Source organism: Aegilops tauschii, chromosome 6 (genome assembly GCF_002575655.3).
Source record: "Aegilops tauschii subsp. strangulata cultivar AL8/78 chromosome 6, Aet v6.0, whole genome shotgun sequence".
Classification (NCBI taxonomy): domain Eukaryota; kingdom Viridiplantae; phylum Streptophyta; class Magnoliopsida; order Poales; family Poaceae; genus Aegilops; species Aegilops tauschii.
The window spans coordinates 211,331,558-211,351,888 of record NC_053040.3 but is presented as its reverse complement, the minus strand read 5'-3'; the positions used below and the strand labels follow the sequence as shown (position 1 = coordinate 211,351,888).

Below are 20,331 nucleotides of genomic sequence, written 5' to 3'. Positions count from 1 at the left end.
GCCAGACTCATTCAGATGGAGGCAAACGACAGATGGATTATATTCAGCAAGTAGTGCTTATCACCTCTTCTTCTTAGGCCGTGAGTTTCTTCCTGGTGCTGCGGAGCTGTGGACATCATGGGCATCTTTAGAAACAAAGATCTTTGTCTGGCTGGCCCTCCATGATCGGCTTTGGACTACAGATCGCCTTGCAAGGCGGCAGCTTGAGCACCCGGACTACTGCATGCTTTGTTCACAAGAGGATGAGAACCTGAATCACATGCTGCTCGGTTGCTCCTTTGCCAGGGAAGTTTGGTATAACATTCTACTCCCATGGCGCTTGCATAGAAGAACACCAACCCCAACCGACACTATCAAGGAGTGGTGGCCAGCGCTAAGCAATGCGGTTTCCAGTAGAAGTTGTCGCAAAGTTAACATCATGGTCTGTCTTGTGCTCCGATTCATCTGGCTTGAGCGTAACAGGAGGTTTTTTGAGAAAAGTGCTCTCATGCCGCATGTGGTAGTTAGCAATATCCAAAGCGAGTTTCAAATGTGGATTAGAGCCAAACTAGGTGGGCTGGCGCGAGATGTAACATAGCTTGTAACAGCCTTGATGTGTGGACTGCATTCCCAGGCGCATGTAATTACTCTGTAAATGACCTCTCTTCTTCCTTAAATGAAAAAGCGCGCAATGCTCTTGCGTGTGCTTGAAAAAAAACTACTAAACTACTAGTAGTTATCTCAATGCTTTTATATTTCTTCACATAGAGAGTATTATAATACGGAGGGAGAGTAATAAAATTCTGAAGGCTTCTTGGATTCTTTGATTCATCGGATTCTAGGATTCCCAAAAAAGAAAAGAAAAATAAGAAAAATGCAAAATTAGAGTGTCATTCTATTGAATCATATTACCTCTATTCGTGTCAATTTAAGATAAGTAATTCGGGATGAAGAAAGTACATGATTGTAAACCTACAGGAAATTGCATCACATCGGGAGTATTTATACATAGAAAAACATAGGAATTATACCAGAGGTTCGGGTGTGACGGTGGGATCCCCGGGAGTAGGGCCATCTGTCGAATTTGAGCATCTCCAACAGCCGCGCTATATAAGCGCCACGCTGGAAATTTTAGGCTTTTTACGCGCGCACAACTGCTCCGGGAGCTCCAGCGGAGGCGCAAAAACCGCGCGCGTGGCATAAACAGTTCAGCGCGCGGTCCGAAACCCCATCACGCGTCGTTTATTTGCTGCGCCCTCTCCCGCGCGCTGCACACTGGAGCGCCCGCTCGCAACTTCCACGTACCCCGACCCAGCGCTGGCGCCGCCGCTCGCACCACCCCATTTCTTCCGGCGACCATTCCGGCTATGCCCGCGTCGCCGCTGCTTCCTTCGTCTCCCTCCAGTCGCCGCCGCCCCTCGCGCGCGCCATTCCTCCGACGAAGAGCGCCCGGCCGCCCACTGCCGCTCGGCGCCCACAAGGTGTTCGACAAAACACTTGCAAGGTATGTATTGCTTCAACTTCACATTTTTTACATGGATTTGGTGCATGTTGTTTGTAGTTTTTATAGCCTAGTTTAAATTGAACATTGTAGATGAGTTCGTCATATGATTCTTCCGAAGAAGAATTTGATATTGAAGAGGACGGGGATCTTGCAATGATCCTAGCTATGCACATCAACAAAAAACCGAAGCACGGTGGTTCAGTTATGGGTTGGCAGAAAATTTGGAGAGAGCCGACAAGAGATTGATGAGGCACTATTTTGTGGATAATTCCGTGTATCCCAAGTCGTACTTCCGGCGCCGGTTTAGGATGAGCACCGAGTTGTTCAGGCGCATTGCAGAGAAACTGGCGAGCCATGATCGGGTTTTTCAGCAAAGGAGGAATGCCGCCGGAGAGCTCGGGCATAGCACCTTTCAAAAGGTAGTGACAGCCGCTTTGCGTATGTTGGCATACGGTATTCCGGCTGATCTAGTTGGTGACCACTTGGCCATGGGTGAGAGTCAAGCCATCATGTGTGTCAAGCGCTTCGCAATCAAAATTGTGCAAGTGTTTGGCCAGGGGTATTTGAAATCTCCCAATGCTGAAGACGGCGCAAGGCTTTTGGAGATGAACAAAGCTCTCTGGTTCCCAGGTATGCTTGGCTCAATAGATTGCATGTATTGGAGTTGGAAGAACTGTCCTAAGGCATGGCATGGCCAATTCCACGGCCAAAAAAAGGGTTTCACTATAATCCTTGAAGCGGTGCCGATCAAGAGACTTGGATTTGGCATGCTTTTTTTGAAATGCCTGGATCTTTGAATGATATCAACGTTGTTAACCGGTCACCACTCATGAACAAGATTGCTAATGATGAACTGCCACCGGTGCAGTTTGTAGCAAATGGCCATACATACAACTATGGCTACTATCTTGCGGATGGCATCTACCCAAAGTGGCAAACATTGTGAAGCCGTTGAAAAAACCGAAAGGTAAGAAAAATCTTGATTTCCACAATGCTCAGGCGACGGCTAGGAAAGATGTGGAGAGAGCTTTTGGGATTTTGCAAGCCCAGTTTGCCATTGTGAGAGGACTGGCTAGATTTTAGGATCAAAAGATGTTTTGGTACAATATGCACGCTTGTGTGATCATGCACAACATGATCATCGAGAATGAGAGTGGCCAAGATTTATACTACCCTCAGTATGAGCTCTTGGGACATCCCATGCGTGTGCGGCGGAGGGTTGCGGGGGTGGCCCGATTTGCTGCCTCCTATCATGTCATTCAACGTGCCGAAACGCATGATGATCTTTAGAAGGATCTCATCGAGAAATGATGGGCATAGAATGACCGACAAAGAGCATCATGATTTGTATGTTTGATGTTGTATTGTTGAACTATTTGTTGTATTGCTAGATAAACTATTTGTTTGAGTTGTAATAATAAAATTATTTATTGTTGATTTATTTTGTTTGTGTTGGTTGTGTTTGAAGTGCATATGTTGTTTGTGCTAGAGCGCGCTCGCAGTTTTTTTGCAGCGGCTGCTGGAGCTGCTCGCGTGCGCTATACTTTGTAATGGCTGCTGAAGCAAGTGCTCTTCGCCGTGCAAAAACTCACGACTACAATGTTGTAAACAATTTTTTAGCGTGCCGCACGGCTGTTGAAGATGCTCTTAGGCGCAACAAGTTGAAGGGCAACAAGGTCTGACGACCCGAGTCCTCTCTCCAAAGGATCACTCGGCTGGGCCAGCAGTGATACGCCCATTTGGCTGAACATCGCCAAGCCCATCCGGTTGAATACCGGAAACATGCCTCCACCAAAATCCCCAAATTATGCATATTGCCGAGACTTCCACTTGTGCCTCCCTCCACCAAAATCTCTAAATTATGCATATATATTGTGGAACAAATCTCAGTGGATGGCAATTTACTCCAAAACACAGTGTGTCACTATCCTCAGGAAAAACATCCTAAAGATTCCAATCCTATAAATAAACAAGGGTTTGCCCTAGTTATTGCACATCTAAACGACCAAATCACACTACAAAGAAAAAGAAAAAAGGCAAAAGAAAATGTCTACACGAATCTTCATGTAAAATTAATGGTATATGACTTAGATGTGCAACACTTAGGGCACATCTAGATGTGTTTTAGCAAAACTGAATAAACAACATACATAAAGAGAAAAAACATGGTGAAAAAAAATTACTCCCTCTGTAAGCTTATACTTCCTCCGTTCCAAAATAGATGACTCAACTTTGTACTAACTTTAGTATGAAGTTAATACAAAGTTGGGTCCGGAGGGAGTATATAAGAACGTTTAGGTCAGTACTATATAAGAATTCCAATACTACGAATCAAGCGAAGTGTGTACCTAGAGAAAAAAATCAAATATTCTTCTGGCAAGGAGCTAATCAGAGTGTCCTGGCATTACACTGTAATAAAATTGATGCATAATCTAAAGAGGATTGCAAAAATGCATATATATTGCACAAGCCAGACATGAATACTCAAGAATTCATATCATTAGTTGTGAGTTTTGCATGGCAAAATGTAGCATATACAACTTAGGTCACAGCCGATCACATGCAGCAGGAGTTGAGTCACGCCTGCAAACTTATTGTAAGTTTGGACCACCAACAAATAGAACAAGGGGGGAGAACTACAAGTCATAATTTATGTCCACAGATGTTTCACCGTTGGTGACAGCAGATGGTTAACCCTGGCTAGGCGACATTACATTACATTTGAAGAGAAGCAAATTTCTTACATCCACCGTAAGCAGATATTTCCTGTGACCAAGTGAAATTAGAATCAGCCTTGCTATCTTCTGCTCTGTCCTCCAACTGCTGGTGTTTTGGCTACACATGCAGCTACAATCATATCTTGGGACCCAAAAACTTTGGTGCGATTAGAATTTGTGTTTCACATTTACTAAAGAATCAGAAGGAAATAGTCTGCTATGCTTGGAGTTGAAGGATATCCATCCCGTGGGTGCCAACCGCCTCTTTCGACCCCAATCACGGAATTGACGACAATGTCCTGCACCATTTCCCTGGTTGCATGTGCAAGGCCCAAGCTTTCACATTGAACAAACCAAAAACAGTGAATCTTCTCTAGCACATTCCCTATGCATAATACATGTACAAGCTATTCCCAGCAGCACACGCAATGGAATTCTCAGTTGGGTGCCACGCAAGATGGAGTAACTTTGTTGAGAAGTCATTAGAATTCCCATTGCCATCGGCTCCTGCATTTTCACCCCCTGTGCAACATTTGCACAAGGAGAAGTAGGTCAATCTACTCTACCTATGTGACAGAAATAATCAAATCTATGATACAAGAGACACTTACCTCTCCTCACAGCACGGGTCAAAGAGGTCAGCGTTCTTGTAGGCCTTGTTGGATTAGCAACCTGACGCCTATACGGTTTTCAATCCCAACAAACGAAGAAATAATTAGCCAGGTTTAGAAAACATAATTTATGTTAGGAGTGTGGGTCGGTGAACATTGTTGTGTTTATACCTACTACTAATTGGTCACTGTTCACCTATGTCGAGTATTTGGTAATCCCACCAACTTGGCATGCGGATCATAAATGAAACATATAGAAGAAATCTAGGTAGCTCCAGAATAGCAGGAGAATAGGCAGTGGCATATTGAACTAAGTGAAGCATAGAATTATGTCGGATGCAAGGTGCTTATGAATTATGCACAAATTGGACTAGCCCATGTCCAAGTACAGTCTAACCGTTCATAACAATATAAACATAAATAAATAAATAAATCAGAAGATATGGCATACCTCATAGGGTTTCTGCTTGCTTCTAAAGTGGTTGCCTCGGTATTTCCAGAAGTACAACCAAAAACACGGAATAAATTACTACAGTATAGCACAACAAGAAGAGTACAAGTTAGCATACATGAGTTACAAATTCAACAATGGCTACCACCTTTTATAGCTCATAATGATAATACCTGTAAGAGCCAGTAGCAAGACGATGACCATCCCCACTCAAACAACATTCAAATTTGTCAAAGATTGAATCGTTTTCATATAGATCGCAAAGCTACAACAGATGAGATCAACACATCATTAGAACATAAAAGGTCTTGACGTTGCTACTTTGCTATCATTCGGATGAAAAAATTCACCTTAGGCCTTAAATGTTCATGAACTTGGAAAGTTGCTACTGGGCCTGAATCCATGTTGAGATCCCATAACTGAAGGGAAAAAAAGGATATTGAACTAAAGATACAAGCAGCAAATCACTTTTTATCTAAGAAAGCAAACTGAAAACAAAAGGATCCACAACCCAGAAATTCCAATATTCATTTACTTCAATATATCATGCAGAAATGTTGGAATCAACAGCATGACATACAAAATTTACCAAGAAGATTTCAGATTTCCATGTTACTAGCCAGTCAGAGTGAAAATCGGAACTTTACAATAAGCTATTGTTTACTTATACAAAGTCCAAAGAAAATGTTCTAACCCTGTATTTTAAAGTTACTTAGAAACGGAATAATAGTTGATGCAGACAACCATCAATTTAATGCAGCTTATCCATAACATAAAGAATGAAAGCAGTATGCCTCAAAGACCAGTGCAAGATGAACACGTCAACAAGATATTAATATCAAATCAATAGTTTGATTTCTTCAGACAACTTTTGCATTCAATTTACACGAGAGCAAAAGGCCAGAAAGACTCAATGAGTAGATCGTAGATAGATCAGTTACAAACCTTGAGAGTCATATAATCACGACTAAGAATATGCCGTCCATCCCTTGCAAACTTTATATCTGAAACGGATGCAATTATCTCCGTAAAAAAGGATTTTGATCCAGGTGCTTCATGCTCCTCAAATCTGTACAAGATGGTACCAATGAATTAGAAAATAGTTTGTGCAAAGTTTAATTGAATAATTCAACTCGAAATGTTTGTAATCCTTCAAACTCTATTGAGAATTGCCCTCTAAACAAGGATAACTGTTACATCAGGAAGTGCAAGGGGTGATTACTAACAGTTTAGAATGGTTGTCACACAGTGCTGATTGCCGCAGGTCAATAAGCCTGATAGCGCCCTTTGAGCTACTATAGGCTAGTGTATTACAGTGAGTTGGATGGAACTCCGCACATGTAATCACCTCTGAAATTTCACAGAAATATAACAAGTGATGCATATTACCACAGGGAAAAGGAAGAGGAATAAATAACTGACGTGACAGGAATCATATCAGACATTAAAAAATAATCACATACGGATATTTAAAATTAACAACAAAGACCAAAGGTATTGCACTATGAACCAAGAGAAAATATTGGGAAATCACAAATTCAAGATAAGATAGCTTTGTATCTGAGCAGCAACAGCTGATGCAGACCACTTTGTTTTTTATTTACTTGTGGTTTCCTATACAGCAAAAACTACTGTGATCTGTATTTCTAGAAATCACATGAAAGCTGCAGACTATTAATCACAAGGAATTGCTAGCTAGGATGCCAACATATAGCTACAGAGTGACAAATCATCAAGAATTTGGTAGGTGAAAGCATAGGAATTGCCTTTCATCCCATCTTCCTTATCCACAATGCATGCTTGTTGATCCAAGTTCCAACAATAGGCCATACAGATGATTTATTTTATTTTTTGGAAAGGAAAAGGGACTATGAAGAAAACTTGGAGGCCCTGCATAGAAGGTAACTCCTGCAGCGCGGCAACGCTTGCAAGGTAAAAAGGTCTGTGATTTAAACAAAAGGTAAAATTACCTGATCATGTTTATATTTACGCATCTTACCCCGCTAATAGAGAATTATATTTCGTCCACCAGTTAGATAACACTGCATGCTTAACATATAAATTAACCAAATAGTTCTTATTGGACTGGCAAGCTTACCAGTTAGATCCTCCATGTTTGCAGGCTTCACATCAACAATGTTAAAGCTCTGACTGTTGATTTCCAAATTCCACAGATTAATTCGCAGATCATCTGCTGATATGAATGTCTCGCCATCACTTGAAGCAAAACAACATGAGAACAAGATATCAGCATAATGCACGTGCATTGTGTCATTCATAAATCAACCAAGGCATATAAATATATTAGTTGCAGAAAGCCAATCATATCAAGTCATCCAAAGGGCAAACGGAATTTAAATATAGTGGCCCCCTGTTAACCATAACATATTTTACCATATGAACATCCTTTGATTGTGTCTGTAGACACCAATACATAGAGTACATGCACATGGCACATCTGAAGGAAACCCTTCACAATAAGGGGTAATACAAACAGGTATAAACAGCTTATATATCATGTATCTAGCAGTATCAACTTCTCAGACTTCTGGATTACATGCCAGATAGTACGCATTACCCAAAGTGATGGCCAGTGTTGCCACAGGACAAGTTTATATGCTATAAAAATGGCATGTTTCTTAGGGTTAAATCATGATAACCTTTTACTACCTCCGTCCTGGTTTATCGGTCCCCATTGAATTTCATGTCAAATTTTGACCATAGATTCAACTAACAAAATGTTCATGCATGTCACCAAAAATTATATCACTGAAAACTATGTTCAAATACGAATCCAAGGATATAATTTTTGTTGGCATGCATTAACATTTTGTCAGTTATATCTTTGGTCAAAATTTGACACAAATTACAAAGGGGGCCAATAAACCAGGATGGAGCTAGTAGGCCATATCACAATTTCTCAAGAAATGCACGAAACAGAAAGGTAGTGATCTCTTAGGCAAAACATAACTTATATCTTACTTCTGCTGCTCTGTTAAACTAATATTTGACAACAAGACAGAGTGTGCATTTGTTATGTACGTCGTACATGGCCTGCCGAGCACCAAGTTAGGGAAAGGGTCCCCATGATCTCTCAGTTCGGAAATTTATCTTTAAATTAGGGATATGTCTTTTAGCTTGAGCCATAAGCCAATTAGAGATAATGTCCATGATTTGTTACTTAGATTAGATTGTTAGGCCTCTACAAAAAGAGGAACCCCTACAAGGAATAAAGCGAGCAAGAATTAGAAGAATAGTTCTATCTTGCCTCACAGGGGCGACAGCCTCTCCCTAGGCCTAGTATGCGACAACATTACCTACATAATGTAAAAATAACAAGCGACCCAGGCATCAATAATCATGCCCTAATGGCCAAGTATGGATTACTCTGTAAGATGACAGAACAACTTGTAGAGGACATGGAGATGAAGGAAAAACATGACACAATATACTAGCCAGAACTTCAGAAGGAAAACTAAAGCACAACATGGTGAACATCTATGAAATGAAACTGTGCAACAATACTAAGAGGCAGGTGGTCAACTCATAAGAAAACAATGATAAATAAAGGTTAAAGCACCATGAAAGAGTATAATTTGTGTGTACACAATAGTCATGAGAACAATAAACTCTCGCTCGATAACACAGAGAAAGCTTAGGCAGCTTTCTAAATTGGGAAAGAATATGAGAAATACGGTGGGAGTAGTTTCCACATTAAACAGAGAAAAGAGACAGAAAATAGAAAGGGTAACAAAATAATAAGACCAAGTGAAGGGGATATGTAAGCAATGTAAAGTCAAGAGCAAGTAAAACAAGTTACAAAATCTTACAATTTGACCAGACATCTATAACTCAACAGGAAGCTAACCTATTATTTGAAATGGAATTGATATGGTAATCATGGGCGTGTGCATATACACGCCGGCATCTAGCAACAGGGTTTAACTCTTGGCCTGTAACCTGCAAACGAAGTAAATGAAACTTACAGATTTGTTAATTGCAACTTACATACAATTTGCCAGAAAGCTTACAAGTGTCTTATCATGAAAAAAGATACTGTACTTATTTTAAATGCATGCATTACTGCTGAATGTACATAACTACAGATGTTGGATAAAGTGGGTTAAGTACAACTACCACAGGCAAACGCAATGAAGCATATCCCCCAGGAGGGAATGGCAGATCGTTGTTTGCACAATTGTATGACTTTTCTGAGGATCCTCCATTAGGAAGACCTCTAGAGCTACTGGTACTCGAACTAGAAGTTGTCCCATTGTCTGCACTCTGGGAAGTATCCAAATTCATTACTGAAATTCGTTTCACTTTTTTGTCTTGCACCTGCAGATATATGACAAAGCAGTAAGGCACCAATATCACACCGACTGCCCTTGTATTTGGCAAGTGCGAATGAACTTTTTATATAAAAAGGCAAGCAATGGTATTGAGAATTATTAACAATGTAAAGAAGAAATTGAATACTTCATTTGTATTCAGTTTCTTGTCGTGCGGCTGCAGATATAACAAAGCAGTAATACATGTCGAATTGATTGCCCAGACATCTATACCAATATAAAGGGAGCGAGTTGCGGAGATCCAACATATCTCACACGGTCAACCACGTCTATCCAATGGTCTACGTTGACCCGGTGTTTAGCACTAAATGTGTTTAGCACCCTCCCCTGATTAATAGTATACCTAATATCAACATCAGCGTCAACTAATTGATTATATACTACCTAATATCAACGTACAATTAAGATCTTGCCAATATTAGTGTCTGAGGCAATTAATATATTGCCTAATATCCACTCAGAAAAAACATTGCCTAATATTAACATGCATTGCATGTACACGGTTACTGGTTTGACAAGTACCAATGAACTCTATACAAAAAGGCAAGCGATGGGATTGAGAATTATTAACAGTGTAAAGAAGAAATTGAATACCTCATTTGTATTTGTAAACAATCATAAGTATAAAACAATATTTATCTTGATCAAACAAGCCAGCATAAATGGAAAAAATAGGCTTACTGTAAATCCACCCTAAGGTGCCCAACAGTATTTGGTACTCCCTCCGTCCCATAATATAAGACATTATTACATCCAATATACTCACATATCCGATGTAATAACATCTTATATTATGGGACGGAGGGAGTACATTAAGCAATGGATACATCTTCCAAGCATGACATGGCTAGAGAAACACTAGTGAAGGAAAAATCTCATGACCAGAAGAAATAAATCGAGCAAGCTTCTGATGATCAGTACTTGATTTATACATACCTTCCAGTACTTGATTGTTTTGTCATTTGTAGACAAGATAAAGAGAGCATTGTTGGCTGTTTGGCCCCACTTGATCTTGTTGATTTTTTCCTCTATTTCCAAACTCTTTAGGTAATCGAACTACATAAATTACATATAAGATCAGGAAAAATCACATTTCAAGGATATTACTAAGCAATAGTTTCATTTAGAAGATAACATGCAATAGCAGTATAAATGATTTATGTTGCTTTTCTGCTGGCAAGCTTATTCTGCAACTAAAACTAAGAAATACTTTACAAAATGTGTACTACAAAATGTGTACTGGACATCAAAACATAAAAGGACTGCACACATTCTAAATGTGTATGATGACAATTTCCTATGTCTACCGTACAAAGTGGGGGAAACACATTATGCAGACATGGTATGATTTCATCCAAGTTCTGTCACAAACTTTTAACTCCAGTCTCTCTGGGGCACAAGATCTCCAGAGATATAACACAAAATGAAAACATGCAGTCAGATTGGATATTTCCTTGTAAAAAAAACTCCAAACTGCATGGGACCTAAGATGCTGGAGACATATAGAACATGGTAATTTACGGCCAAGGACCCAAAGTAGCATACCTCAGGTTCATGACTCTGAAATTCAGTTTTATAGCGGAACTCAGGATGCCTGGGCACCGAATAATCTTGTCTCTCAAGCTCTGTCCGACTGGCATTCTGCATATATAGCTTTAGTTTATGGGCACAATAGATTTAAGCAAGAAAGCAACAATACTTGGATGGTGCGGTACTTACACCCCTGGCATCAGTTCTTTCAAACAAAACTACGCGTCCACCCCTATCTCCAGTGGCAAGATGATCACCAGATTTGTCAAACTCAATTGCAGAAATGATGTCAACTGAAACAACAAATTTAGTAAAAATATAAATATGACTTGGCAGACTACAGTAAACCAAGAAAATCATATTAAAGTCAATTGACACAACCGTCTAGTAAAATGAACGGAACCACATGTATCAGACAATTCAGATTGAAGAGATGAATTACCATATGTTAACTCTATACACAGATGGTAAATCTAGGACTAAGCATCCAAACAAGTTTATGTGTTTTGAACATTCCTATAAAGGAACCAAACATCATGGATGCTGCTGGGAAAAAATTATGCTTGGTTATCTTTTGGCAAGTGATCAATTTCTCCATCACTGCAAAGAATTGGAGTGTATTCTACAAAAAGAGCTCCTTAATAGCAGGTATTGGAAACATGTTAAACATGTACCGGGTAACTGGGTTAGATCAACAGGGCTGGATTTTGTAGGACTTCTAGTTTTGTGGTAGCAATTCGTTGAAAAGTGGAGCGAGAGCTTGTTTTGGTAACAATTAACCAGAATATCAGAACTGCGTCATATTACGTACAAACGGGTTGTCTACAGATCCTTAGGCCACGCTTGGTTCATCGTTTCATGGATGATTACGGGTGTAAAACATCCAGGCGGAAAATGAATACGTGCTTCTCGGAAACACCCGCTTGGTTGGTTGTTTAGATCCAGAAAAAAGGGCCATTTTGTGCCTCCACCTGGAAAAATAATACACACACCTCCCACGCTCCGTTTTCTTTCCGTCCAGTTTTTATGGGTACCCAGTTTAATACGGATGGAAGTGGTTACAGGTGTAAAATGAATTCGGTGGAGAAACGACAAACCAAGCGCGGCCTTAGGTCGTGATAGTGATGTAAGGCTGCTCATGGAAAACTATGGCTAAAATTAGAGCAAGATGTACCAAACTGAACTGAACGACTGCAACATTGACCTCAAAGGAATGCATGTCAAAGACTGAAATTGTGTGTCGTGTCTATATCTTGAAAATATAGGTACAATTTGGGATACCAGTATGGTCAATTTTTAACAACCCTACAAATGGCAACATAGGGCCTATGTATGATCTGTTACAAAAGGCATAAAAAGATATACCTCGCTGTTCCGCAAAAGGCATAAAAAGGTAGAAGCTGTAACATTCTTTATGCTGTACAAACTAGACCTGCTTATGAACCCTGCGTACCCCGATGCCAAAGGCTGAAGATATTATGGTATGGCTTAGTCACAAAAGGACACCACACTCACTCACGGCTCAGAAGCATCCAGTACACATCGTTTGCGCCCAGTTCATCTGCCAAAGCTCGTAAATTTATTGTGCAGACATCCCAGGGCCTAGAAAACAATAGCGCACCCACGATCCCCACATGTCATCAGTTCATCACACAAAAAGTTTTGGACTTTGAACACGCCACCCACATGCCATGCTGTAAAGCGCCAATAAATACCCTAAGCAAATCCACCAAGCATTCCTAGTTTCCTACCGTCAACTCGACTCACCGGCATGGAGGCAACGATGCCTAACAACATTACCAGCTACCACGTCCAAAGCCTCCCTGCAACAAGAATCAATCCTACGAGAGGCACATCCAAGCAGCAAGGCCTACTGCATGATGTGACTGATTCCCGCACGCGACGAGGTTTAGCTAAACACCCGACCGCCCGTAATAAATTGTTGGACATTTAGCCACGAACCGTACTAGATCGCCGAGAAACACGATGCAAGAAGTACAACGCTTGGAACCCAAATCACGGCGAAGCCTCAGCCTCGATTGGCAAAGGGCGCCACCGCCCGAATCTAGGAGATCCCCGCATCCCTTGAGTGAAATGCGCGGCCTTCAGGGGTCGCGGCGGCGTCAAACCCCCACCAGCGAAACTGGGTAGATCTCGCGAGGCGCCACACGAGTAGGGAAAGCACGGGAGCTGCGGCCGCCTTACCTTCCTGCACGTCCTCGCCGGCACCGCGCTCGCCGAAGACCTGCGCGAACCGCCACTCTAGCGGCTGTGGCGCCGCCGCCTCCGGGCGGTCGTCGGGGGACTTGGGGTCCATGAGCGCCGCCGCCGTCACGACACCATGGAACGAGGATCTCGGCGGCGTCGGCGGGGTAGATCGGGAGGTGAGGATGGTCGGTCCTGGGAGAATGGGGGAAGACGGCGACGGAGATCGAGGGGTAGAGACGAGGTGAGGTGCTGCAGCCAAATGATGTGGAGAGCGAGTTCCAGGCGGCCCCTGCGCCCCTGTATTGCTCGCGCTTTTCTGCCTTTCCTGTCTGCGGGGAGGAGGCATTTCGCGTTTGGTCCCCCAAAAAGTACTAATTTGCCGTGCAGTTTTCCTTGTTACATGAAAACATTTACTACCTCCGTCTCGGTGAATAAGTCGTTCGCGTAGTTCTAGGTTGACGATTTAACTATCTAAATATGTATTATATGTAACAAAATATATATATTTAAAAACTACATCCGTGTACAAATCTAGTGATATACTTTTCATGATATATAACACATATTTAATTCATCAAATCGATGACCTAAAACTACGCGAATGACTTATTCACCTAGACGAAGGTAGTATCTCTCCTTATAATTCTAGCTTCACCACCTCCGTTCATTGAGCGAAGCGTGGCGCCTGAGGCCGCCGGTGGGCCCATGTATTGATCGTTCCAAATGGTTGCTAGATAGTCCCACACTGTAGGGACTGTCAGGCTGCCCCCGACGGTCGAGGCGTAGTGGTGGCTTCAAGCGCTCTCATGTGGCTTGGTGCGCAAGCATGGCGGCTGCGACAAAGGTGGTTTTTTTGACGGTGCTAGCGCAAGTTTATCCATTTTGCGCTAGTCGATGGGTCGCGCTTGTTTCATATGTAAGGCGTTAAGTGGTCGAATACAAGTCAAAGGGCGCTGTTAAATAGGTGTCACGACCCTGCCTGCTATTTATATTGGCATAAGTAAAACGTGCTTCTAGAGCCCCCTATCATTTTTGGTGGCTAGCACCAAAACAATTAAGGGCACTAAAATTTATGTGGAGTTTATTTTAAATCCAACGCTACTAGGTGAAAACAAAGGATGGTGACCCCTCAAAATGAGAAAAATCAAAGGTCACATTGAATTTTTGAACTATTAGCATGTTTCTCAAGTTGGCGGACATGATCTTGGATCGAGCGTGGATGAGGATCAAGGCGTAGTTGGAATCTGCGAGAAACTTTTCTTCATGGGTTGACGATAATGCCAACTCCCACGATGAACTTTCCCGTGTGCCTTGGGCTTCTCCTATTGTGAATCCTCCAACGGTTCATGGATAGTGCAGCGGCGAAAGCCACAACTTGCCATAATGGTTGGAGTGTTCTCGACAAAGTGGAGGTGATCACCGGTGCTAATAAGTTTTACCGGTTCGATGGGCATCGCTTTCAGTGTCTTGTTCGCCTCTTCTTCCTCCTCCTCTTCATCTTCGAAGGTCACCTCATCTGGTTCCTCCTCTGATGGAGAATCGTCGCCCTCAATATGACATGCCCTCTCCCTCTTCGAACCACGAGGTGAATCGTGGCCTTCAAGTCCACGGTCCTCCTCCTAGGAAGAGGCTTGCCTCTCATCCCACAAATGGGCCATGTCTTCTCTGCACACTAACTTAAAGAGGTCTAATGAGATTGGTTTTGTTGTTTGTAAGAAGGAGGGAGGCCATGGAGCAGTATATAAGAGGGTTAGTGAAAGTGCAATCATAGAGAGGCGTCGATAAAAACAAAATACGGACATAAAAGCATCATGTGAATTATTATAACAACAACAAGCTTTAACATAAAACTTTTATCATAGACTTCTCATGAATAAGTAACAATTCATCACACTATCAAAGTATAAAGCATAAACTCTATTAGAAACCAACAAACTATGTTCTCAGTCAACTTTGCAACTATAATTCATCATCTTTTTAGGAAGGGTCGAGTATCGGAGCCTTTAGGCAAGTCCACATACTCAACCATCATATAGTCTTCTATGATTGCTAACACTCACCACATACACATGAGCAGAACGTTTCAACCGGACACATAGAAAGATAGGGGCTTATAGTTTCGCCTCCCAACGTATTCACCTCAAGGGTGATGTCAACAATAATAACTCATGCTAGCCATATTCAACTGGACATATGTGCCTAGATCTTTCCTCACCACATGATGCTTGCCAAAGGACAAAAATAAAAAGGAATAAAGAGAAAAACTTTGACTCTTGCATAAAAGTAAAGACATAAAAGTAAAAGATAGGCTCTTCGCAAAGGGAATAAGAGGTTGTCATGCGCTTATTTGTTTGTATGCTCAGCCCCTTAATGCAAAAGAATGTCACGTTGTATTGCCTCTTGTGATGGCAACCTTTATTATGCAGTCTGTCGCTTTTATTCTTCACCATCACAAGTTCGTACAACGCTCAATTTTATCTTACACTAAATGATCTCACACTTTTAGAAGCAATTTTTATTGCCTTATTGCACCGATGACAACTTACTTAAGGGATCTTACTCAATCCTTAGGTAGGTATGGTGGACCCTTGAAAATAAGATTTGGGTTTAAGGGTTTTGGATGCACAAGTAGTATCTCTACTTAGTGCGGAGTTTTTGGCTAGCAAAGACAGGGGGCAAGCACCACATGTTGAAGGATCTATGACAATATAATTTCTATGTGAATACAAACAAACATAAATCATTACGGTGCCTTCCTTGTCCAACGTCAACATTTTTGGCATATAATATTTTGATGGAGGTACACAATCACAAAAGATTTCCAGGATAGTGTATTTATATGTGAATCTTCTCTTCCCTTATTAATTCTTTCATGATTTGCATCATTGACCAATGCTATGTTTGTCAATCTCCAATAAAATTTTCTACTTATACTTTTCCTCATGTGGTCATCACCTATCATAAGATTAGCATATGATCTTTTTATTTATTTCCTTTCTTTTTATTGGAACATGAAAGTAAATAAAGCAAAACTCAAACTAAATTTTATTATATAACTCGCACACAATTACAAGGATAGATCACTAAGCAAACTCTCGAAAAGAAATGATCGAACTAAACTTTTATTTATCTAAAGCAAAAGATAACTATGGATCGAACTAAGATAAGTAAAGGCAAAAGTTAGTGGTATGATACGATACTGAGGCACCTCCCCCAAGCTTGGCGAAAGCCAAGGGGAGTGCCCATACCCGATACTCAGTTTTCTTTTGGTGATGAAGAAGGCGGTGGTGATGGAGTAGAGGCAATCATGTCCTTCACGGTCAAGAGATTCTCCAATCTACGGATGACGCTCCGGAGGAAGATGATGTGCTCTTGATGCAGAATATTTTCACGAGTGAGATATTTATTTTGCACACGAACTGTTTCGATGATTCAAAAGGCTTCAATCTCAGTCGAGTTAAGATGAGCATAGTAAGGTTTAAGGACTTCTTCTTCTTCTTCTCAGCAGGCCAGGCTTGCTCAACCACCGGTGCTTGATCTCCGGTAGCCTCCTTGCTCTTGTTCCCTTTGACGGCTTCTATGGGCTCTTCTCTCTTCAGTTGGATCTTCATCAACCAAGCATCCTCTTCCACATTGTTGGAGGAAGAAGAAGACATGATGCCTGGCTCAACAGACCTGCCCGAAAACAGCGAGAAAAGAGAACAGAAGATTTCTCCGCGATACGGTGGTTAATAGGTTCGGGGGGTATATAAAGATTTTTTATCTTGGGAAACAAGCAAGCTATAGAAAAACGGAGTCCGGAAGGTACCCGAGGTGGGCACAACCCACTTGGGCGGGCCTGGCCAGGCGCACCCTGGTGTCTTGTGCCCACCAGGGTGTGCTTCCCGGTAGTTTCTTATTTCCTATTTTTTTCCAAAACTGACAAAAAATATTTTTGCGGATTTTTCGGATTCCGTTTACTTACCGTATCACGTACCTCCTCTTTTTCACGATTCTGGAGTGTTCCGGAAGGACTCTTTTATGTGTTCTTAAGGTGTCATAGTTTGGATAATATTACTTTCAACATTAATGGGCGTACCTGAGATATAATGTTTTATTCGTTGCCCATTAACAACCTTCGGGTTAGTACCGTCAGCACTATTTATTTTGATAGCTCCAGGCCGATAAACCTCCTCAATAACATAGGGTCCTTCCCATTTGGAGAGGAGTTTTCCTGCAAAGAATCTGAAACGAGAGTTGTACAAAATAACATATTCTCCAACTTTGAACTCACACTTTTGGATTCTTTTATCATGCCATCTTTTAACTTTTTTTTAAATAACTTGGCATTTTCATAAGCTTGGGTTCTCCATTCATCTAATGAGCTAATATCAAATAACCTCTTTTCACCGGCAAGTTTAAAATCATAGTTGAGTTCTTTGATTGCCCAATATGCTTTATGTTCTAACTCAAGAGGCAAATGACAGGCTTTTCCATAAACCATTTTATAAGGAGACATACCCATAGGATTTTTATATGTTGTTCTATAAGCCCAAAGTGCATCATCTAATTTTTTAGACCAATTCTTTCGGGACCTATTGACAGTCTTTTGCAAAATAAATTTTATTTCTCTATTGCTAAGTTCAACTTGACCACTAGACTGAGGATGATAGGGTGATGCAATTCTATGGTTAACATCATACTTGGCAAGCATTTTACGGAAAGCACCATGAATAAAGTGCGAACCACCATCAGTCATTAAATATCTAGGGACTCCAAACCTTGGGAAAATAACTTCCTTAAGCATTTTAATAGAGGTGTTGTGATCAGCACTACTAGTTGGAATAGCTTCTACCCACTTAGTAACATAATCAACAACAACCAAAATATGTGTATACCCATTAGAGGAAGGAAAAGGTCCAGTGTAATCAAAACCCCAAACATCAAATGGTTCAACAACAAATCAATAATTCATAGGCATTTCTTGATGCTTACTGATGTTACCTATTCTTTGACATTCATCACAACATAAGACGAACTTACGAGCATCCTTGAAAAGAGTAGGCGAATAAAATCCAGACTGTAATACCTTGTGAGCAGTTCTGTCTCCCGCATGATGCCCTCCATAAGACTCGGAGTGACATTTCCACTGGATTTGTCCCTGTTCATGCTCAGGTACACAACGCCTAATAATACCATCTACTCCTTCTTTATAAATATGTGGGTTATCCCAAAAGTAATGTCTTAAATCATAGAAGATTTTTTTTTCTTTTGTTGGTATGTACAACTAGGTGGTAAATATTTAGCAACAATGTAATTAGCATAGTCAGCATACCAATGAGTGTTATGAGAAACATTTATTGCAGCTAATTGCTCATCAGGAAAACTATCATCAATAGGTAGTGGGTCATCAAGCACATTTTCAAGCCTAGACAAATTATCAGCCACGGGGTTCTCTGCTCCTTTTCTATCAGTGATATGTAGGTCAAATTCTTGTAGCAAGAGAACCCATCAAATAAGTCTAGGTTTAGCATCTTTCTTTTCCATAAGATATTTAATAGCAGCATGGTCGGTGTGAACAATTACTTTTGAATCAACAATGTAAGATCTAAATTTATCACAAGCAAACACCACTACTAGAAATTCTTTTTCAGTAGTAGCATAATTTCTTTGAGCGCTGTCTAGAGTTTTACTAGCATAATGAATAACATTTAGTTTCTTATCAACTCTTTGTCCTAGAACAACACTAACAACATAATCACTAGCATCACACATAATTTCAAAAGGCAGGTTTGTCGTGGAATTGTCACGGCAGGTGTACTCGTGCAAGGACTTAGTCGTGGAGCCATCGCAGCTAGGAAGCTTAAAGGGGTTAAGCGGGACAAAGGACACGAGGATTATACTGGTTCGGCCCCTTACAGTGAAGGTAAAAGCCTACGTCCAGTTGAGGTTGTATTGATTAGGGTTTCGACGACCAGGAGCTAAACCGCCCTGCCTGGTTATCGATTTGATCTTATTTGTCCCTGAACCGCCGCCGGGTCGTCCCTTTATATAGAGAGGTTGACGCCCAGCGGCTCTCCGAGTCCCGGCCGGCTTATAACAGTGTCCGGCTCGGACTCTTAACTATTCTTGCCTTACACTACAAGTTTCACCATAACGGCGGTTTATCACTACGGGCCTTAAGCCATCTCCGGGTCTTAAGCCCATTACTGTCCCGCCGTCCTCAAGCTTGGTACTGGGCTTCACGGGATGATCATTATAACGTAACCCGACCCCTCCTGGGCGGGTGACTCTAATGGTTATATCCTCAACATTAGGCCCCAGATTGATTTGAACCGGTTCATGTCAATCTTCAATCCCTTTGAGAGAAAATCGTCCGGCTTCTGCTTGTGCGAAGGTTATAACCCGCCATGACGTCATCTTCTGGATTCCTGGTAACCCGCCATGACGTCATCTTCCATTAAACTCATTTTTTATTCTGTCATATCCCAACGGATCTTATCTTAATAACCATTCCGAGAATCGAGGCGTTTCTGCGACAAGATAATCATGTCTCCAGCCTCCTCATTTCTCGCGCCCATTTATGAGCCGTCCCTTATAAATAGGCCCGGCCCATAGGCCTTCGTCACTTCTCGATCCCTCGTCTTCCTCCTCTGACGCCCCAGAGCTCGAGCTCCGCCGCCGCCGCCGCGCCCCTTGTCTTCCTCAACCTCGGCCGCTGCATCACCCTGAACTGGTCCAGAGAAACGGCAGCAACCTCCGCAGCTCATCAGCGCCAGTAAGTTCTTGCCACTCCATACAGTAGATTCGCATTAGGGTTCTGTCGTTCTCCCCTGTTCTTCGTAGTTCATCTCGAGTTCTTCACAGTTCTTCCACCGCGGCCTCTTTTGATCCGGAAAGTAGGATAGAACTCCTGCGGTAGTGGTTTCGCACCCATTTCCCATACTAGCAGATCCCTCTTGCTTGCAAAAAGACCTCATTAGAACTTATGAACTTCTCT

General features: G+C 41.6%; 1 protein-coding gene across 2 annotated transcripts; it reads right to left on the bottom strand.

The window, feature by feature from the left end:
- Positions 1–3,960: 3,960 nt before the first annotated feature.
- Positions 3,961–13,701, bottom strand: LOC109772007 (serine/threonine protein phosphatase 2A 55 kDa regulatory subunit B beta isoform). Of its 2 annotated transcripts, none has more exons than XM_020330702.3 (14): positions 13,350–13,701; positions 11,334–11,437; positions 11,160–11,255; positions 10,551–10,670; positions 9,397–9,600; positions 9,131–9,222; positions 7,361–7,479; positions 6,489–6,612; positions 6,208–6,331; positions 5,613–5,681; positions 5,436–5,527; positions 5,263–5,340; positions 4,812–4,879; positions 3,961–4,722 (listed from the first exon to the last, which is right to left on the bottom strand). In XM_020330702.3, exons 1-14 carry the CDS (start codon positions 13,696–13,698, stop codon positions 4,586–4,588), a joined length of 1,776 nt encoding a protein of 591 aa, XP_020186291.2. In that variant the 5' UTR covers positions 13,699–13,701; the 3' UTR covers positions 3,961–4,585. The 2 variants fall into 2 exon arrangements, with proteins under 2 accessions (XP_020186291.2, XP_020186292.2); XM_020330703.3 differs by having other exon boundaries at positions 9,400–9,600.
- Between the last annotated feature and the right edge of the window lie 6,630 nt (positions 13,702–20,331).